The following is a 22,863-nucleotide window of genomic DNA, read 5'->3' on the forward strand; positions in this document are numbered from 1 at the left end:
TTTAATATTGTAAAAGATTTCATCCTTTCAGTCGTGATGCAAGAATTTCTGCTTATTCTTTGATAAATTTACATCGTGAATGAGATCATTTAATTCTGATTGATTAAGTAAGTGTGGTTTAATATTTGTATTTTCTAAAAAATCTGGGTCTCCTTTGTTCATCATCTGTTAAATAAGGGTTTTCCATAACATTCAACATCAGTAGCTTCATCTTCATATAATTCTTTTGTTTTTGTTTCTGGAATTGGAAACTGTGGACTATGAGGCACTGATTTTATAGCGATGGGAATATCATGATATTTAACATTATTTTTGGTCATAGCTGGTTATCCCTGATGTTTTCATTTACAAAAATAGCAGTTCTTGAAGTGATCCTTTTGTTCTCTCCAAATTATTTGAATTTTAAGTATAATGTGACAAGATCATTCAATCAGCCAGTGAACAGTATTAAACATGAATTGCAGCAAATATGAGGAGTTCAGGACCTTTCCTGATCACCTACTTTACAACCAAAATATAGTTCATGTGATTTTTTTATCAGTAGAATTAAACTTCTCCTCTCAGACTTTAATGTTACCTCACCACAAGTATAGCAGAAACTGTCTGGATCATTAATGCAACTGTGTGGCTTATTTATTAAAAGGTCACTGTGTAATACGCTTCACAAAATACATATTACAAAATGTTGCACACATGAAAACTCGCACGTAACTGATGTTGAGATTTTTCTTAGTCAGTGTGATACATTGTTTATTGTTTACAGTATTACATCCAGCACTGAATTCCCAAAACAAAATTCATAAGCTGCACAATGTGGGATTATTGGTTGACATAATTACATTTAGAAAAAGTTTGACATGAGTCATATGTATATCATTTTTAATTGTTGTAATTACTCTGTAAATAATAATATTAATAATAATTTTTCATGGTTGTTTATCAACTCAAATAAATTATAGTTTATTTAGCAACTTAATTGCTGTAATAGATAAAATAAATAAATAATATATTGTACTTGCATTGTTCATGCACATGTACTTGCTGGAAGATAGGAAGGGCAGTTACAAAATGTCTGATGCCAATAGAGGAATTCTGACTTCATACTTCGAAACAGCACCCAAAAATTCATAAAATTCAGCAAATATTGACCATGTTACAAAATCAGTGTTGACCAGTGTGTGATGCATCATACTTGACTAGATTAGATTGCCGTCTAGACATTGTTTGTGCTAACAATGTAGCATTTGCTATATGCTTGGGAACTTCATACTGAGAAAAAATTTAAAAGTATGATTATCTTACTGCAGAAAAATTATAATTGTAGGTAGTATAACCAATTTTTTATAATCAGTCAAATTGTAAAAATCTGTTTTGGTCACTCTGTATATTTATTTTTGAAATATTCTTTTAAATGAGTTTAATTTGATATTCCAGTTAATTTGTTTAAAAAGTTTTGCTTTTTTAATTCTTCAGTTGTGATTGTCAGTTTTTTTTTTTTAATGAAAAAAGGAAGCTCAATCAAGTGTACTGTAATATCCTTTTCTGTATGTTCAAGTCTTACTTTTCACAAATGGACAAATTTTATGATTATTTGTTTATTTTGTAGATTAAGTTTATTTAGTGGCCCAATCGTAAGCTTTTACAAATTATTTTAGAGAAGATTTTTTAATGAAATTAATTGCCTTTATGAGATGGTTGGAAGAAAAATATTTTTCATGTTTTGTTACAGACAGATTATTACTGCAATATTATAGCAAAATTGCATAATGATAGCCTTATGTAATTTTGATATTGAAAATATTTTTGCATGAAATTTCAATAAAAATTAGTTAGAAAACTTAATATATAATTAATGATTATTAGTTATTATAATATACTAAACCATAACTAAATAAGTTTTTTTCTATTAGTACGTTCGTCCTTAGTCACTGATAGCATGACACATAACTTATGCTTGGTAGGAGTTTCTTGATGTTGTTTCTGTGAGTTCTTTTTCTTGTTTTTGTAAAGATAAAAAAATGTGGCTTTGCTGAAAGATATTCAGTAATATGTATTCACAAAGAACAGTGTTATTTCTTTCTCTGCCTTCCTTTTCTTATTTCTATCAAGACAGGTTTCTTGTGAGCAACTTTTTTTTGTTGCCTTTTCAAAAATAAAAAATTGTACAACTATAATTCAAGTAATGAATCTAATTAATTAATATTAAATTTAATTTTTTTTCTACGATGTTAATAAAAAATACATCAGCTGTTTTTGTCCAGCTAACTGGAAAGAAGGTTATATGGTGTGTTTTTTGTCCCCTATGAAATGATATCCTCAATCAGTTGGTGTTGTTGATCACTGTTCATCCATTTTTAAATATCATTGTTAACTTCCTCATAATCAGGAGGTTTTTGCAGTAGCTGGATCAAATCATCCTGATTTTCTTATATAAGTTCCTATGTTACTTCATCTTATGATAATAAAATTTTTCATAATCTTTACTTGTTTTGAGTTTTAGACTTGTTCTGACATTCTGCAAGCTGCATGATGCCTTTACTGTTGATTTTCTGCAACATTTCAAAGCATTTACTTCTTTCTCTCGTCTACAGGTTCTGTCATGTACTTTTTAATTAGTATTACCAACACATCTTTGTCAGGTGAACCAGTAAAGAGTCACTCTTGGTGGCAGAAACAATATTTTTATATTTCCAATTATTAATTTATTAACATTTAAATGATGTGGGACATTGCCATATTATCTAAAAATTGTTTTCCTGAGAAAGCCTAATGATGCGAGAAATCTTTCAACTGGCAAGACAAACTTTAAAAATCCTGTCATGAAAAATGTTTGAGTCCAGTTATGCATTTTTCTTGTTTTGTATACTACTGGCAATCTATTACCCTTTCAAATGTTTCAGTGCTTGGGTTTTCTTGATGTGCCCATCAAAACCAACTGGATATTTGGTAATGTCTTAAAATCTAAATCACTTTTGTCCCATTTTGTTTAGTTACTCTTTTGTAAATAAAGGCCATGCGGTTTTCCTAAAATTAATGATGACGTGATGAAATTAACCGTTTTAATTCAGGGCTAATGAAGTTGTATACTGTGTAACACTGTTAAGGTTGAATGTAAATTATTCAGCACATTTTAGGGGTTAATAAAAAATGACAAATGAACACGCCAGTATGATATAACAACAGGGGATGATCAGTTGAGCAATGGCTACTGTTCAGAAGAAAGCAATCTGTACACTATGGTTTCATGAAAGTGGATCTGTTTTTACTGTTTTCGTTGATATCTTCATTTAGAGTACAGCCATGATCCTACTAATGAAGATCCTATTAGACATTGGTATCAACAGTTTAAGGATACAGGAAATGTACACAAAAACTGTAACATCTCTTGTCTCTGAGGAATTTGTGAATCAAGTGAAAGAAATCTTTTAGAGAAGCCCGGACAAATTGACTTGTGTAAGTTTAGAACTGGGAATTCGACAATCGATAGTATGAAGGTTCTACATGAGCACCTAAAATTTCATGCATATAAAATTCAGTCAGTATATGTGACTGAAGATGTTGATCAACCACGCTGTTACAATTTTGCTGTGGACATTCTTGATTAAGCGAATAAAGATAATGCGTTTTTAGAAAAAAATAATATTCTCTGAGTAAGCTACCTTCGATTTTTCTGGTCATGTTAACTGTCAGATTTGGAGTAGCTAGAATCCTCATGCTGTTTGACAAACTCAACATGATAGCCTGAAAATCAATGCTTGGTGTGCATTGACTGCTAATAAAGTAATTGGACAATTCTTCTTTGCCGAGCCAACAGTTACTAGTTATCTAAACATGTTACAGGAGGGTGCAGTACCCTAAATTGAACATTGGCAACGCAATGTTTTCTTCCAGGATGGCGCACCACTATACTGGAGTTTACTTATTAGGGACTATCTACAATGAACAAATTCTTCAACATTGGAATGGCCATGATGGACCAATTCCCTAGCCACCTCGACCCCTGTTGTTATCCCACACTCTTTGTTTGGGGGTTTGTCAAAATCAGGGTGTATGCAAATAAGGTTGTCAATATTAATAAACTAAAAAGAAGAATCAAAGATGTAATTAATAGAATAACTATATATTCTTCACAATTTGTGGTGTGAAATTGATTATTGTCTAGACATTTTATGCACCACAAAAGGTGTTCATTTGGAATTTGTTACAAATTAATAAGTGTTGTAAACAAAACTGTTTGAAATTCCCTGTTCAACAATAAAACATGAATGTAAGTACATTGCTTTGTTATTTTTGCAGTAAAACCTAAAATGTGCTGAACAGTTTATGATTACCTGATATTTCTTACGTCCAGAATCATATATGCATATTTTACAGTGATATTCCCAGGCTAATATGGTAATATAATCATAAGTTTCAATTTGGCTAGTATCTGTATATATTTTTATTTATTTTTATCATTTTATAATTTTCAGATCATTCTGAGATAAGTTTTAATATAAATGAATTTTTCATCTCTTCTTGTTTAAATATAACAAGATAATAATTAATTTTATTAATTTTTTTATTGTATGTTTACAGGTGAATTGGTTAGACATGTCAGATATAAGCACACACATGAGAAGCCTCACAAATGTACAATATGTGATTATGCTAGTGTCGAACTTAGCAAAATGAGAAATCATATGAGATGCCATACCGGGGAAAGACCATATCAGGTAAATTTTATTTTAAATTAGTATAATTTTTTGTTCTTAATAACTTGTATAATAATATCACATGTGCATTGCTGTGTACAAAATTATTTTCAGTGTTTCTATTTGTAGTACTGTTAAACATTTGAGTAATTTTTATTATACACTGTTAATTAAATTACTAGTATTTATTTCTGGATATTTGATTTCAGTGCCCACATTGTACATATGCAAGTCCAGATACGTTTAAATTGAAAAGGCATTTAAGGATACACACGGGGGAGAAACCATATGAGTGTGATATTTGTCACGCTCGATTTACACAGTCAAATAGTCTCAAGGCACATAAACTTATACATAGTGGTAACTATCATTTATTAATATAGTTCTTACATTTTTTTTTTGCTTTTTTAAAACTTGTTTGTTAGGCTACCAACTTGTATTAAAAGGTTTTGTTGTAAAAACTGTATAATATACAGTTTTAAACTTTTTTTAAAAGTATAAGCAGCTTTTAAACTTTTGAATCTATGAAGGCTTAATCTTGAACAATATTGTCTGGAGATTAACTGTTCAATACAAATTATTTCTTCAAAGAAACTGAGAAGTTTAACCCTTTTGTAAACATAAGTGTATGTTTACAACCTACACCTAAGTGTATGTGCACATATGACTTTCCACACTATGTTAGCATACCTTTATGTTATTTGATGTAGAAACATCTGATAATAAAATTGCTACAATGTTCGATAGAACAGCCTTTTAAAGGCGTAAACATATTTGAAAAATTAATTTCAAAACTATCGGTCAACAATAATTAATGCAACGTTTTCTAAATTATTGAATGGTCCTTTCAGGTACATCGGTAGAAATTAAAGATTAATTTAAAGAATTTTGAAATTTATTTAGTTCTTAAGTTTTGTTAGTAACGGTAATATTAAGGTAATATACATATAATTTATATATGTATGCATCATATCTTAGAAGTGTATTTTCACACCATTCCTATTTTTCATGCCTGCCCTTATTTGAATGCACAGATCAAATTTTATTAAATGTTTGGAATAAAACAAAGTATAATTTTTTTTATTAGTGTTATTTACTACATCAGAAATCATTTTCAGTTTGATTCTTCTTCCTCCCAAGATTATTTAAATTACACTAGCAATATTACTGTTGTTTGTAAATAATAAAATTTTATTTTTCAATTTTAGCCGGTGATAAACCAGTTTTTCATTGTGAACTTTGTCCTGCCACATGTGGAAGAAAAACAGATCTAAGAATACACGTTCAAAAATTACATACATCGGATAAGCCTTTAAAGTGTAGAAGATGTGGTAAACAGTTCCCCGATAGGTATACATATAAGGTATGCATAAGTTGTATTTATATTTTTAACCCAATGACTAATTAAAGCATTATATTTAACCGTAATAATTAGTGTTATATGGGTGTGTTCAAAAAGTAATGAGAATTTTGAATTTTCATGGGTCGATTCTTGGGATTTTTTCACTGTTGTATTGGTAAACATGTCTGAAAAGTATCTGTACATTTTTAGCCTTATTGGACATTTAGTCTGTTGTCAGCTGTCAAAAGGATAACAACATGTGTTTTGGTACAAACAACAATTTTTTATTTGTATAAATAATAGATCAGAGAATTTGATTAAATTTTTATATAAGAATGGAATAAAGTGTAGGAATGTTTTAAAAATGTTAAATATTGCTTTTGGTGAGTCTGCTATGAGTAAAGCAAGCGTTTACAAGTGATATAAGCATTTCCAAGGAGGTCGTGAAGACGTTGAAAATGATGAGCGCTTTGGACGCCCCAGTGTCAACAACCGATGAAAAGATGGAAAAAAAGCAAGAAATGATTATGAATGATCGCTGATGATGTTGGGATATCAGTTGGCTCATGCCATGAAATTTTTTTTGGATGTTTTGGTTATGAGACAAGTGACAGCAAAATTTGTTCCAAAATTGTTGAATTTGTTGAACAAAAACAGCGGCGAATGGAAGTTGCTCAGATGTCACTAATTGAAGTCAACAACGATGCAGAACTACTGAAATGTGTCATAATAGGTGACGAAACATGAGTTTATGGATATGATGTTGAAACTAAGGCTTAATTGTTTTGGTGAAGGCATTCTGGATCACCAAGACCGAAAAAAGCTCAAGTATGGTCGAATGTGAAGGTTATGCTCACTGTGTTCTTCAATTTTAATGGAATAGTGCATCATGAGTTCTTGCCACAAGGTCAGACGGTCAATAAGAAATATTACCTAAAAGTTCAACACCATTTGTGTGAAGCAATCTGAAAAAATCTCCGATTTGTAACAAAATAATTCATGGCTTTTACGCCACGATAATCCACCTGCTCACTCTTTATTGCTTGTTCGTTAATTTTTAGCCAAAAACAACACTATACTGATACCCCAGCCATCATATTTGCCAGAAATGTCGCCGTGTGACTTTTTTCTATTCTCAAAAATAAAGAGAAACTTAAAGGACCTCATTTTACAAGCATAGATGAGATTAAAAGTGAGTAGCTGAAAGAGCTAAACAGTATTCCAAAGATTGCGTTCCAGCAGTGTTTCGAGGATTGGAAAAAGCACTGGCATGAGTATATAATATCTAATTGGGATTATTTTGAAGGGGATAACATTAATGTAGACAAATAAATAAAATTCTTTCAAAAAAAACAAAAATTCTCTTTACTTTTTGAACACACCTCGTACATGACATGATAATTCATATTATCACATAGAGTTAAAATAAATAATGATTAGTGCTTGTTGTGATCATGTATTGTTAATTTTGCCTACAAAATGTGTACTCTTCATTTCTGAATGGCTTTAATTTCTGTTAATTTCACCCCTTAGCATTTTTATCCATTCTAAGTTTGCTTCAGAAATTTTCTAATGCAGATAGATTTTCTTTGTAGTTAGATCTGTTAGAATGGTTAGTAAAGAAGCAGATTAAAGATTCTTGTTAACTAATTTATAGGTTAATCCTTTTAAAATTTTATGCAGTTTATAAGCTCAAAAAAGTACTGTAGAATCAGTTTTTGTGTCCATATACCCTGCTGTTTATGAACACAAAAAATTTCATTCCAGTAAATTTTTAATAATTTTACTTCTCTGTAGCTGTCTTAATGGCCAGATAGAAATGTATATGTTATATTTTAAATTTGTTTTGATAAAAAAAATTGATTTCCATCTTCACTTTTTGATATCCATTTAAAATAGTCGTATTCTGTATTTTTCCAGTGTTCTTTTATGTAATCAAAAAATTAGAGTTATTTTATCATAACTTTTTCTTGTATTTAAGCCGAATTATATTCCTGTTACTGATGCACAAATTTAAATTTATGTAAGTAAAATCATTAAAATATATAAATTCCCCGCATAAGAAACCCGTTGTGTTTCAGAACCATAAATATAACATTTTTTTGTATTTGAATATAAAATTATCTTCAGGTGGAATCTTGTTAATAAGTGCCAATACATTCATAAATATTATGAATATTAATGATACATGATTATCATTTTTTAGCTCATGAGGATTGAAAATTTATATGTAGAGTATAATAAAAAATTGAAATGGTACTTTATAAAGAAAAATTACAGAATTCAACTAATTATACAAAACTTGCTGTTTTGTATGACACTACTAAACAATGAATAAATGAATTATGTTAGTGTATGGTAAAATTACACATGTATGTAATTCTGCTTTGTAAACATTTTTGCTTGTGATATACAGTTTATAATTTTATTTGTTAAAATTGATCATTTACATATAGTCAATATCTATATATTTTTAAATTGTTTTACAATTATTATTATTGCAGGTTCATAATAAATCACATGAAGGTGAAAAGTGCTGGAGATGTGAATTGTGTCCTTATGCTTCAGTTTCACAGCGTCATTTAGAATCCCATATGTTAATACATACAGATCAAAAACCATTCCAATGTGATCAGTGCGATCAAGTGAGTAAACTTTGATTATTGTGATATAAAAAAATTAAATCATGAGTAGGTTTATTGTGATTCAGAACATATTTTCCTTTCATAAGAACAAAATTATATAATAAAAGGTAAATTAAAATTATAGAATTCCCATTCTAAACTTGTAAATGTAGTAATAATTTAGATAAAAATTAATTTATGACTTGTTAGAGGAATGATAATGAAAGTAAAATGTTAAATCCAAGTACATTTTAAATCAGGTTAAATTTATTTACAGATGTTTTTAGTATGACTGCATTATAAAAAAATTTATTATATTTTTAAAAAAAAGTAGAAACTAGTATAGATTTTTTACGTATGTAAAGATTTAATTATGAGATTTTGTGTAATAAGTTCAGTTTATACCATTAATAAAAAAAATGCAGGAACAGAGCATATTTTGTCTCAGCAGCATATGAAAAAATGTTTTATAATTTTCAGTGAAAAATTAAGAAGTATGCAACTATAATAAAAATTGATTAATTGAATCCATTATTGTTAAAAGGAGGTATGTGTCACTTTTAGCTATTTTTACTTTACATCAATGTGGATGTTTATTAACTAAACAATTTATAATGAAAAAAAAAAAAATATATATATATATATATATATAAGTATAATTTATAAAACAGTCTCGAGACAAAAGTTAAACAAATTAAATAAATAAATATTTTAGAAAGTTTTTTTTGGTTAAAAATTTGTTTTGTAACTTTTAACAATAACCGATTCAGTTGTAATTGTAATAAAGAATCTACTGCTTTGAAGAGGTAGTGTAATGACTGCTTTGAAGTAGTGACTTCAAATGTTAGCTTCAAAAATTAACTACGCTGTTTCTACAGACAAAAACTTTTTATAAAAGTTGTACAAATGTATGCAAGTTTTTAAAATAATTTTTGGATGGATGACACTTGAATACCAACAGCAAGGACAAAATAACATTGAAACAGCAAACTAAGCTACAGATGACAACGTGAACTGGTTCAGAATTGTTTAGACTGCCCAAGTTTGATGGGTTAATAATTCTGACATATTTCATCACATTCAATTTACTTTTACTTATTTTTAAGTAAAATTTTTATTTTATCAGTGAACTCATAAATTTAATATTTCTTTTTATTTACTTTAATTTCAGTTAAAATAATTTCATCATACATCTTATGAACACCCTTGGACTGTATATTTCTCTCAAAATTTTCTTCAAGACGTTTTATCTTCTCTTCCATATACAAATTGTTGAAAAGCAGCAGGAATAGATTTATGTGTCACTTCTATTGGAATATATTTGCTAATTTTCTACTTTAATCACAGCTCCTGATTCTTGCTCCGACTATAAGTCTCATTCTTTCTGTATATTCCTATCCTGTATTCCTTAAAATTAAATTTTAATGTGAATATAAAATTGGTTATGTTGGTGGTTATGTCACTTAACAGTGAAATAAGTTGGTATTTGGTATTTTGTAATATATTCATTTGAATATTAAAGTGGTGAACTTTGAGGCTTAAATCATATTAAACAATATATGAATAGATTTCCTTTTATATTTTTGCTACGACGTAGTACTCCTTCAATTTTGTTATTAATATTATGTAGAAAAAAAATAACTAGATTTATCTAAAGATAATTAATTTTCCACTAATTTGTTCTGTTTTACAGTCATTCCGTCAAAAGCAATTGCTCAAACGTCACCAAAACCTTTATCACAATCCAAATTATGTTCCTCCACCTCCTAGAGAGAAAACTCATGAATGTCCAGAGTGTCAAAGAGCTTTCAGACATAAAGGTAATCTTATAAGACACATGTCTGTGCATGATCCGGATTCAACTGCCCAAGAAAAGGCAATGGCTTTAAAATTAGGAAGACAGAAAAAGATTCAAATTATTGATGGCCAACAGGTAAATATAACATTGTGGAAGTTTTCCATTCTCAAATTATTTTGTTTAAATTTATTTTTACTGGATTAAAAAAATTTTCCACTGTTAAATATACACATCGTATACCTTTAATGGCATGAAAAAAATGTGATTAATTGGTTTTTAAATTAAATTAAAAATAACCCTTTTTCTAGATATGTAGTTGTACTTCCAAATCATCTTTTTGAAACTTAATTTCATTGATCTTAATTGTTGGTATCCATCTCAAACTGGGTAGGAAATCACTTAATACTGTTAGGTAATTTATGTCTGTAATACGTTTGTATTACAGATTATGGCATTTATTTGTTAAGAGTATTTAAATGAGATGATATGCAAAAGTGTATATTTAATTTTTGTTTGTAGTGCTTGTAGTTCTTTGTGGGTGTAGGTGAATTCAGATTCATATATATCTGTGTTTGCATCCACCAATACAAAGAAGCTTACAACTTCTACAGATAACAATAGAATCAACTTATATTATCTCATAGGTACAGAGTGTAGGTCTTAATTAGAACATTCAAATTTTTCTCTTACCGCATGAAAATCATAAGCTTATCACTTATATTAAATTTACAAACACAATCTAGGTTGATATATATGTTATTCATTCACATGTCAAAAGAGAAATTTCCTAATCCTTTCAAAATTGTGCTATTTACTACTACTGTGCAATACCATAACTAAGGAATTTAAAATTTTATAGACCTTCCAACAGCGCACTTTCCCATATTTTCAAAACAATTTTTTTTTGTATCTGCTATTTATATTAGTTTTTCTTTTTTTATTCAAACATTTGACCAATTTTTTAAAATTTTCTATCCAACTTTGGGCATTTGTATTTTTGATTGGATTAAGATAAAATGAAGAAGTGTGCATAAGTAGCCATCTACAAAATCTGAATCTATGTAATTCTGTGTTCGAATGTTTAAGTTTTAATTACCAAAATTCCTATTATAAAAATTTTAATTTTAAATGAAGTACATTGTCCATTTTTATGAATTTATTTAATGCCTGTATAACAGCTGTATTAATTAAAAATCTTAATTCAAAATTGAAGTAAATGACTGTAAAAATAGATTTATTAAAATTTTAAATTAACAAATGTTTAAGAAGTCAATTGGTAATATTACCAAATCATATACAGATGTTTCAGGAAGTTTCTGAAAGTCAAATAGTGCTGCATTAAAAATCTATAGTTCCAAATTGTTGATTGAAATTAGTGGTTTTATATGCAGCCTTACATGAAAAATTGAAAAAACCTAAAGAAGCCTTTAGGTTGGATTTAAATTTACTTTGTTAAATTGCCATTGAGCAAATTAAACTTCAAAATAAAATAATTAAAAAAAAATCTTTTTTATTGAAAATACATCCATACAAACATGAAAATGTTGCTCTACAGTTGATGAGTTAAAAGGTTGGTTATTTTTCTCCTTATAATTTTTTAACAAAACAAAATTATTTAATATACGTTTAATTAACTTAGTCATAACATTACATTAGCTGCTCAAAATGTTTACTTCCAGTATCAGTGCTGCTTTCAACATGATGATTTATGGACATGACTGGCTTCTCCAACATTATTGGGCTGTTGTTTATTTCTCGTCACTAAGTGGGTGTCTTCCCCTACGGGATTGGGATGTTTCTTGGGTAGCTAACATTTAGTGTAAAAGTTAATTTTCCTTGTTGGATCTCTGAGCATACCATAATGCCTTCTACATTAAAGTAAGGTGTACAAAGAAATCTGAGTCTTTAAATCAAGGATCTGGTTGGCCATGCTTATGGCCCTTCTCAGCCAGTCCATCTATTTGATGGAAATGTTTCTTTGAGATGCTCAAGTTAGGCAGCGATTAAATTGAGTTAGTGCCCTGTCTTGCTGGAATTATATGCACATTTCTTATCAGAGGGATATTCTCTAAAAGTTGAGTAAGCTCATTTTGAAGAAAATTTAGGTAGGAATTCTTCCAAGAGTCTGTAATTAAGGACATGAGGACCAGTCAGAACATTTTCTATAATACTGCACCAGTTATTTCTCTATAAAACAACATTGAAAGTTTCATCAGAGTTTGTGTGAAGATTTCTTTCGTTCCAAATGTGATTGTTTCTTGTGTTAATACCATTATTTGTTAGTGTTGCTTCGTCATTGAAGATTATTTTCATGGCTAGTACATTATTAGCCAGTTCTTTGATCGTAATCATGTACATGCTGACGATATTATGGATGAAGACTTTCACAACATAATGTTCCCCTGGCTAACATGTGGAATTGCGAACTCGCAGATAATCTTCATTGTAAATGTTGAAGGAATTTGTTATATTATAGATGTACACTTTATCATATTTCATTTTGTAAATTTATATGGCATTTGTCTATGTTATTGTTCCATTTTATTAAAAGTAATTTTAATAATAAAAAAATTGTACTTACAATAACTAGTACATCAGACTCGCTAATAAAACGTTCTACTCTTATTTGATTTTATACTGACCTTTAACAATTAGACTGTTTAGCAATATTTAACATGTAAACCTATGGGCAAAGTATGGCCTGCAGACAGATATGGACCCCAGACTTGTCTAATCCAACTCATGACACAGTTCTGAATCTCACCTACACACACTCTTAATCACATTCTGATCAGTTCTCTCAACCAAACACATGCTTACATTTCATGTTGTATATCACATTCATATCATGTCACATCATATTCTTTCTGTGTCTGTATTTTGCACACAGGATTGTGGACAACAGTAGGTCACAGAATGGCACCAGAATGTTCACAGCAGTAGTGCTCGACAAACTGACTCGTGTCATACCCACCACTCCAGTTGCCGCCTAACCGCATAATACTCAATCTAAATCATTTTGGCATGTTTAGTCATTCTAAATCAGTAACTAGTTATGCAGCAGTTTTCAATCTGATCTCGCATAATGTCGGTTATTATTGTTTGCTATTTTGTAGTGAGTATTTGTGAGACATTTCTGATTTGCCAAGATGGCAACTAAAAAACGTATAGTTGATACAGAGAGCCGTGGTTTTAAAGATGAGTAGACTTGGAAATACTTTTTCACAGCTCTCAAGGATAAACCATTGTGCCTTATTTGTAATGAAACTGTGACAATCTTCAAAGAATTTAACTCTTTCCGGCACTTTACATCTAAGCATAAAAATGCCATGAAGCCATGACCGAAGATGGAAGGAAACAAAAAGCAGGAGATCTATGTAAAAAGCTCTCAGGTCAGCAAAATATTTTAAAAAAACAAAATAGTTCTCAAAAAGCAGCTACTCATGCTAGTTATGTTGTAGCATACATATTGCTAAAAGTAACAAAACTATTTCTGATGGGGAGTTTATGAAACATTGCATGTTCCAATTTTGTGTCCTTACAAAACAAAGGATTTTGTGACTGTCAGTTTGTCTCAAAAACAATTACTTCTAGAATCGAAACAATAGTTAAACACTTGTTGTCATAGTTAGAATCAAGAATTAGTTTAAATTCTGTTCTATTACTATGGACGAGAGTACTGACATAAGATACTGCTCAGTTACTACTATTTATAAGAAGTATTGATGATAATTTTTGTATTACTGAAGAACTAGCGTACATGTGATTATTAAAGGATACGTCAACAGAGTCAGACAATTTTTCATAAATTTCAAGAAGTGATCTAAAGATGAAAGATACCCATAAAGAAAGTCGAAAGTGCCTGTTTGAAAGTACTCATAACCAGTATATGTAATATTACAACTGATGGAGCATCTAATATGACAGAGAAGAAATCTGGTTTTGTTGGCATGTTTAACCAAGCATACCTGAGAACAAAGTTGTATTTCTTCATTGTATCATACATCAAGACACTGTGTAAATATGCCCTAGATATAAAACACGTGCTTGATGTCATTAAGAAGTTTGTTAATACTAGTCAATCTCGAGTGCTTACTCGCTGACAATTTCGAGAGTTTCTTGATTCAATGCAATCTGAATACACTGATGTATTCTACTACACTAAAGTAGAAAACTCCATGATGAATTTAGATGCAGATTTCAAAAGTACTGTGCAAGAGTTGGGTATTTTCAGTATGTCATTTAATTTGGGCTGCAACACAGTGAAATCGGAATTCAGCTTGAACTAATCGATTTGCAATATAACACTGAATTGAACAGTTGTTTCTCCACATCCCAAAATTAGAGTTCTACATGTCCCTGTTGAGATCAAGTTCCTAAATTTGAGATCTCATGCTCAGCAGATAAGCGCCATGTTAGCATCATCCTACGTTTGCAAACATTTTTTTCTACCATGAAGCTTTGAAAAAGTAGTGAAAGTAGTGTTAGAAAAAGATTGAAAGATTACCATTTAACTTCACTTCTGAGAGTCAGTGCATTCCAGTTGCAACCAGATTTTGAGAAACGTTTAGAAGTACAGTCACAGTTCCATTCATTATACATTCCTTCATATTGATTCAATCATTAATTGAGTTTTGTAACAATATATAAGATAAAGAAGATAAATGTAAACTATAGGTGTATATGTATTTATTTTTTAATAAATTTTGTTGGCCCCCTATCTTGTTTTCTTCAATCTTTGGCTCTCTCCAAAAAAGTTTCACTTTCACTGACCTATGACATATTTTGAAATGTAATTTAGAACACTGATATTATTAAGATCAGCACTACTAGTGGCCTAACAATGCATTAAAAGGAAAATAAAAAATAAAATATGGTAGAAAAGATTTTTTACTCATTTATAGCCAAGATTTTCAAAAATGTTTGTTTGTTTTCCACTAAAAATTAATTTTTTTAAACTTTATTTGTATTTTTGTACCTTTTTAGTTTTATAACTTTTCTCAGAATTAAAATCTTTTCAAATTTTATCTTGAATTTTTTATTTACTTATTGTCAATTTAATAAAGTAAATTTTTGCCAAACTTTTAATTAAGTGCGCTTTTTTACAGAATTGTTTTGGTTTTAAAATAATTTTCTCTGAAACTGCTGTAGATACAGTACTGGACCCATTATTTTTCAACTTTTTATGTAAGATTGCATATAAAACTATTAATTTCACTCAATATTTTGCCTCCATAGTTTTAGTACAGTAGAATTTGACCTTTAGAGCAGAAATTTAGGCAAAATCTTTCATTAGTGCTAACTTGAAAAGGAGACATATATAGAACATATGCTTATATGGATTTTTTTGTTATTTTGCGGAGAAGAGTACTGTCAAACAAAATACAACAGAAATGTCCTAAAACAAAGTTTTACGAAATTTCTCTGCTCAGCTATTTCATCCTTTTTTTTATGTAGAAAACTGGAAAAATAAGTTTCCAATTATGTTTTTTTTGCTTTCATCAATTGTCATTTATCTGAAAGAGTTGTATGAAATGGGTTTTACAGTTTGTTTTGTAAATTATCTTATGATTCTGTTATCGTAATACAAAAAATGACAGTAATAAAAATGAAAAAAAAATTGAATTCACAAATATACAAGTTAAACTGATAAATTGCTTTAGTGTTCCACTGACTGGGAATATGTATATTCTAGCTTAATATTACACTGCCCAAGGTATGTTGAGACATTCAGAAGCTGAGAATGCAAATTTCTTCATCATTTAGGAAGGGTGGATCAGGGAACAAGTTTGGTTGCAATAATTGTTTGTGGTACTTCTTAACTGTACTATATGTACTTACTTAAATCACATGATGATATTTTATAGATTCATGAGAATCTGTATAGAAGTGAAACATTAGTACAAATTCTGAAAAAAAATGGAATCTTTTTTCTTTTATGTTTATTTTCCAGTATTGCAAAATCTGGGTTCAAACCTACAGTCTCCTTGTGTCCAAAAAAAGTCCTTCCTTTGCATTCCAAGAAGTTTTTTAATTTACCACTTCCACTCCATTCTTGTTCTACACTTTTCTATTGATGTAAAAACTGCTTGCCATATGCCATTGCGTGTATTACTATTTGCTGTAATTTCCAGTACTCTGCGAACTTGTTATTATAACATGGTATACTGTTTTAAGTATATCATCCATAAATATGATAAAAAGCAGGGGGCTCAGATTTATTCCTATTTCAATCCTATATCTGATGAAATTAGTTACAGCTTTCATTTTATTTTTTAAGTTTATTTCATGACCTTTTCACTATCCATGTTTGTTTCTTTATCACAATAATGAATGTAAACATGAAGTTAAGAAAAGGAAGAAGCATACCTCTCCTTTGCTTTATAATTTCAATTACAGTTGATCTAACTGAAAGATGTCGGTTCTGAATTTATGAGGTCTAAATCTTACTAGTTCTAGTTTCCTCCTTTTAAAAATTCTTGCGTTTACTAATAAAACTATCGATGAGAGATATATTGCCTGTAATGTTTTATTCTGCTTGTTTTCATTTTTACAAGGTTCGGTTGATAAATTTTGCACATATATGCGTAGGATGGGAGTAGAATGAGATATTGAAATGAAGTAAAAGATGAATAAAAGTACAATACCTTAACTACAAAATGCAATATTTATTTTTCAATATAATCCTCATTTATATTGATACACTCTTTCGAATGTACGACAAGTTTTTGTATTCTATCACTGAAAAATTCTGGCAGTTTTTCTCGGATCCAAGTGACCACAGCATCCTTCAGCTCATTGTCGGTGGTATGATAATTACCCTTGAAATCCTTCCTGAGATGACGGAAGAAGTGAAAGTTGCACAGAGCCAAATTTGGCGAGTATGGTGGATGTGGAATAGGCTCAAATTTCCTCTATAGTGGCATGTGATGTGTGAAGCCATGCATTGTCTTGTTGCAAATTATGGGCATGGTGGTCCTTTGAATGTGACATACTTGTCGTCTGAGGTATCTTAATGTTGGAGTTCACAGTCATCCCATGTTCCAGATACTCAGTCACGTAAATGTGTTTGGCATCCCAAAACACCGTCAAAAGGAGTTTCTTCGCTAAGGCTTGAGTTTTGATTTTTTTGGGTTTTGCCAATTTGTAATGTGTATTCCATGCTTTGCCTTTTTTCTTCCAGGTCGTAATAATGTACCTAACTTGCATCCCTGATCACAATATTGAAAAGGAAGCTGTTTTCTTCGGCACAATAACACTGTAGAAGTTCTTCACAACATTTGTTTGTCTGTCAGCTTTGTACAGTACCCATCGTGCACAGATTTTATGGTAACCCAATTGCTCGATAATGTGGCCTACTCTTTCTTTAGATGTGCCTAACTTAATAGCAATACATTGCTGGGTGATTCGCCGGTCACTTTGAAGCAAATCGTCCATCTCCTTTCAATGTTTCTCATCAGTCACAGAAACTGGTTGTCCGCTGCGTTATTTTGTGTTATTGAAAGCTGGTAAAGCTTCACCAGCTTCACATTGACAAAATTTCACAGCCCACCTATTCACAGTACTCTTGTCAAGAGTTTCACTGTGTAAACCACTTTTAAACAATGAAAAATATTCGTAGGATTCACATTTTCTGTTGTTAAAAATTTGATAACTGCGTGCTATTTTAACCGCGTTGACATATTGACCATACTCGACTGCTATTGAAAACTAACTGGTAAACGGATTTCAACACTTTATCACAGGTTTGTAGAGGGGGATTTTAGCTATCATGTGTTACCACGCCCATCTCAGTAGTACCTTTTGTCTCCATGTAGCAATGCTACTCTAGTGTGTAATTTATCAGCCGAGCCTCATACTTTATTCATTTTACTATTGCTCAAAGTAGTCCACATAATGTTAAAAACTCGCTTCCTTTTTCATAAAAACCTTCAGTTGGTTTTTTGTCCCTACTAGTTTATGAACTTTTCTTATAATTCCTTGATCTCTTGGTACTGGCAACCTTCTCTTATAATTTTTTATCAACACCAACTCCTTATTTATTACTAAACGAACTCCTATGAAAATGTTTCTGTATTTTTCTCACCATCTACCTCACCTTATTTCTATCTCTACCTACTTGCTCCAAACCACTTTTCTTCAGTTATTTTACTCATCCATACAATCTTCCTTTCTTTTACTTTATTTTTAACATTTCTGTTCCATGTTGTTTTTGTTCTAATAGTAACATCATTCTTTGTCACTCCCCCTCATATTTCCTCCAAAACTTATAACATTATTTGTTTAATTATAATTTTTATTTTTTGTAGTTTTTGTAGATTTCTCTAAATATTTTTTAATTATTTTTATTTATTCTTGTGTTTATCCATCTTTACTTTTTTTTGTAGTCAATTTTCTCTTGTTCTTTTGAATGCTAACTTTATTTTCACTACCAGCAGAACATTACTACTTTAAACACAATTCAGTGTCTCCGTATATGTAATTGTACATCATAAATTGCATTTTTAGTTCATCTTAGGTGCATAATCAGTGGTACTTTATACTTCTCTATTTTTAGATGGGAAAGTTATACAGTGAAAATTTTTTACTTCAAGAAAAGTTATTATTTATCAGAACGACGTTACCAGTACAGTATTGGGTGATTTCCATCACCTTGGTCAATTTTTATGTTCCATAGAAGTAGTAATAATATTTTATGTAGTATTTTGTCACACACATTTCTTACAGGTTTTTAGAGAATACTTTTTTAATTCTGTGATATATGTTGGTGCATATAGGTACATATGGTGGTTGGTGGTGTTACATTGTAGTTGTATTGATTTTTACCTCTAATTTTGAAACTAGTTCAATTATTATTGGGGTTGTCTGTTTCCCATTCAAGCAAGTTAGCATTTAGTATATTATGTGTTATTTTCTGTAGAACATTAACGTGATGTATTATATACTATCTACTTGCTTTTTGTAGCTGCAATGTGTAAAGTATCTGCATTATAAGTGATAGCAATCAAGATTTTTTTTTTTTATATTCAGCCACTTCCTGTGGTGAACAGAATGAAGAAGTTATAGGACTGAATATCACTTGCATTCCACTGGGCCTGGTGTATTGATATGCCACAGTTAATTCAGCTTAATGGAAAAGGCAAAGGGAAACTATTTCCTCGCTTTTCCTTAGTAATTTTTGAATGGGATGTTTTTTATGCCGAAAATTACTTCATTTTCATGGGAGTGTGATTGATATTTCATGATAGATCATTTATATCCAATATGTTTATGGCATAAAATGTTTACTTCATATCAATTCTAAATACTTTCTAATTTTGTTGTATTAACTTTTCATTAATACTTTTTTAATATACAGCTTAAATAATTTTTGTTAATATGTCGTAGACCAAAGTGTATTTTAGTGCTTTAAAATACTGCACATACAGGTCAAAAAACTGACTTACTATATGCACTTTTTGGCTATGTAAATTCGTATAGAATTATGCCCAGTGAACCATAATGAAGAACTTTTCGTCTATCACAAATAATTAGCACATTTTTCTTTTCTTTTTCTTCCACTTTCACTAATCACTTTTGACCAATCCAGTTTCCTATCTCTTTCAGAATTACTATAATAATTATAATTCCAGTCATTTGTGCACAACACATTTGAAGCAATATAATCTGTCTTGTTTGTCTAAGGTTGAAGTTATACCTGGTGAGGATGATGATGAAGAAGAAGAATTAAATGGATCAATGATGGCTGTGGAAGGTTCAGATGGTCAGCAGTATGTTGTTTTAGAAGTTATTCAACTTCAGGTAATTTTTTTTTTAAATAGACCTAATTAAAAGATTAAAAATATTCCACAATAGTAGTTGTAATTACAAGTAGTATTAAACAGTTATTAAAATTAAATATTATACATGTAAATAGTATTATATGCCTTTAAACAATCCATAAACATATCCCTATTAGTAATTTGCAACAACAAACATCCAGTATGTAAAATAGTATTTTTTTACATTTTTAATAACAAAAAGTAGGTTGCCGGTATATTATTTTGTTTCTAGTCATTTTTTATGGACAAGTAAATTACTTTTTTTTATGGTCCGTCTTATTTTTTTATTCCAACTTTTCAAATGACAGTTGAAAAATTTTAGCTAAATTGAAGCAGGTAATGTAATGTAAATACTAGACACTATTTTATGTTTAAGTTGTCTTTGTGTCTTCATGCTTCTATTATTGGAAAATGGTATTTTGATGTTTACTTACTCAGAATGTATTTTTTTTTTAATTTGTCCAAGGACAAAATTTATCAGGTAGATAACTTGATTTCTGAAATATCTGATGACAAGACAAAATATAAGTATATATGATGAAGAAATAGGGAGTAGTCAAGCAAATAGGAGTCATCTATTAGTAATAAAAATAAGTTTTTTCTTTTTGAAGTATGGAAAGAGAAGAAAGGTAAGAATAAGCACTTTTTTTGCTTCTTTATAAAAGCAATAGAGGAGAACCAATTTTGTTTCTATGTCAGTTGAAGGAAAATAGAAACAGTAAAATTAGATTATGAATAATGTCTGTTTTAAAATGGAAAGGAAAAACAACATTTTCTTCTAGGTTGTTACATCAAAAACTTACAGGATGTCTGAAAAATGTGATTGTGGGTATGCATAATTTTTTTATAGCATATGATATGCAATAGAATAGGTAGTAGTGTACATAATTGTTTATTTTTTTTGTAAATTACTAATAATAAAATGGCTTTAATCAATGATAAAAAAACAACATTTTAGATTGTAGATTATTATAAAAAAAGAAAACAAATTCTAATAATAAATGAAAATAATGTAAGAGCCATTATGAGACTATGCTCATGACTAGATACAAATGAAATAACTTTTGAGTTAATTCTGTGAACAATGGGTACCTAATTCTATGAAAAACAAATTATAAATTTCTGAGTAAACCAGTAAGTTAAAAAAATAAATAAAAAAGTCACTATTAAGATATAAAAAATACTTGGATAATTTTGGCTATTTAACTAAATTTTACATATTATCAATAAAAATAAAGATTTAAATAATACCCAGTATGAAAAGTTCCTGAACTAAATTTAAAAAAAATACAGATTTAAAGATAAACAAATTTACTCAAATCAACCCTCTACATAGAACCCTCCTCTAGTTATACACTTGTTGCAGTGCTGGTAGAGCCCATCAAACGCTCTGGAGAAATCACTTTATAGGATCGCCTTCAACTTCTTGGTGCAAGCCCTTTGGATGGCCGGAATGTCATCGAAAAAGTGGCCTTTAATCTTCAACTTGAGTTTTGGAAACAGAAAATAGTCTGATGGAGCCAAGTCGGGTAGGATAAGACGGTGATTTGATTTGTGGCATAATAATGTGTTATAAAACTATTGCCAGGTGTGCTGGGGCATTGTTGTGCAAGAGTCCAATTGCCCAGATCCCGGTACTTGGGGCAGATTTGACGAATATGACACATCAGGCGTTTCATTACTTTCAAATAGAATTTAGAATTCTCAGTTTGACCAGTTGGGACAAATTCATGATGAATCAGGCCCTTTGAGTCAAAGAATGCAATGAACATTGTTTCCACTCCTGATTTTTGCTGCCTGACTTTCACCAGTCTTGGGGCTCCAGGACTCAACCAAGCAGCAAATTGACGCTTCTTTTGCAGATCATATATGAAGTTACCAGTTTCATCTCCAGTTACAATTATTTGTAGAAAATTCAGGTCGCTGTTGGCAGAACGACGACAGCCACTGCTGAGGGTATGGGTAACCATGCAGCCATGAGGTGTAGCATCATTTTGATGAGGGCAGTTTTTGAATTGCAAGCATCACTGTCGGATGGTGACTGCACTGTCGAGGGTATGTATTCCCATGCAGCTGTGAGGTATAGTGGCATCTCGACGATGGCAGTAAGTGAAAGTAAATGTCACGTCGGACTCTGCAATGCAGCTGAGTGTTAGTAGGAGGTCTGTTCACCTCTCCCTGGTAGACCAGACCGGAGTCCATAATGAAATAAAGTCAGGGGTATGAACTGAAGTTGACTTCACTAAGGGAACTAGGAATAAATTTTGTTGTGAACAACATTTTTGGTGGTATGTTATTATTCATTTGCCTCGAATTTTATGAGACATTTACACACGAATTGGCTCTATAAAATTTAGAACTAGGAGTGGAGTTCGTGCTTCTACGAACTCGGTTAGGTAGTTCAGAAGGCAACAATGTAGAACATTCAAGATGTTCAGATGTTCTTGCAGCGAAAGCAAAAGCTGAGTTTATAAAACACTAATGTAAATGTCTACCAAGGCATTTACAACACTGGCATTCCAATGAGGCCTGGCTTATTACTATGAGATGTAAAAGGTTAGAGGGCAAAAGACAACTCCTGTTA

At 30.3% G+C, this 22,863-nt stretch overlaps 1 protein-coding gene across 6 annotated transcripts in view; it reads left to right on the forward strand.

Annotated features, from left to right (window-relative positions):
* The window catches only part of LOC142328594 (uncharacterized), a 67,720-nt gene that overhangs the window by 30,196 nt on the left and 14,661 nt on the right, over positions 1-22,863 (forward strand). For 5 of the 6 annotated variants that reach the window (XM_075372374.1, XM_075372378.1, XM_075372375.1 and 2 more), the window contains 6 exons: positions 4,579-4,715; positions 4,904-5,054; positions 5,903-6,057; positions 8,541-8,681; positions 10,354-10,593; positions 20,143-20,259. In XM_075372374.1, coding sequence (XP_075228489.1) covers positions 4,579-4,715; positions 4,904-5,054; positions 5,903-6,057; positions 8,541-8,681; positions 10,354-10,593; positions 20,143-20,259 — 941 coding nt within the window. The remainder of the gene's footprint in view (positions 1-4,578; positions 4,716-4,903; positions 5,055-5,902; positions 6,058-8,540; positions 8,682-10,353; positions 10,594-20,142; positions 20,260-22,863) is intronic. The other variant, XM_075372380.1, reaches the window with a different exon arrangement.

Source organism: Lycorma delicatula, chromosome 8 (assembly GCF_047948215.1).
Source record: "Lycorma delicatula isolate Av1 chromosome 8, ASM4794821v1, whole genome shotgun sequence".
Taxonomy (NCBI): Eukaryota; Metazoa; Arthropoda; class Insecta; order Hemiptera; family Fulgoridae; genus Lycorma; species Lycorma delicatula.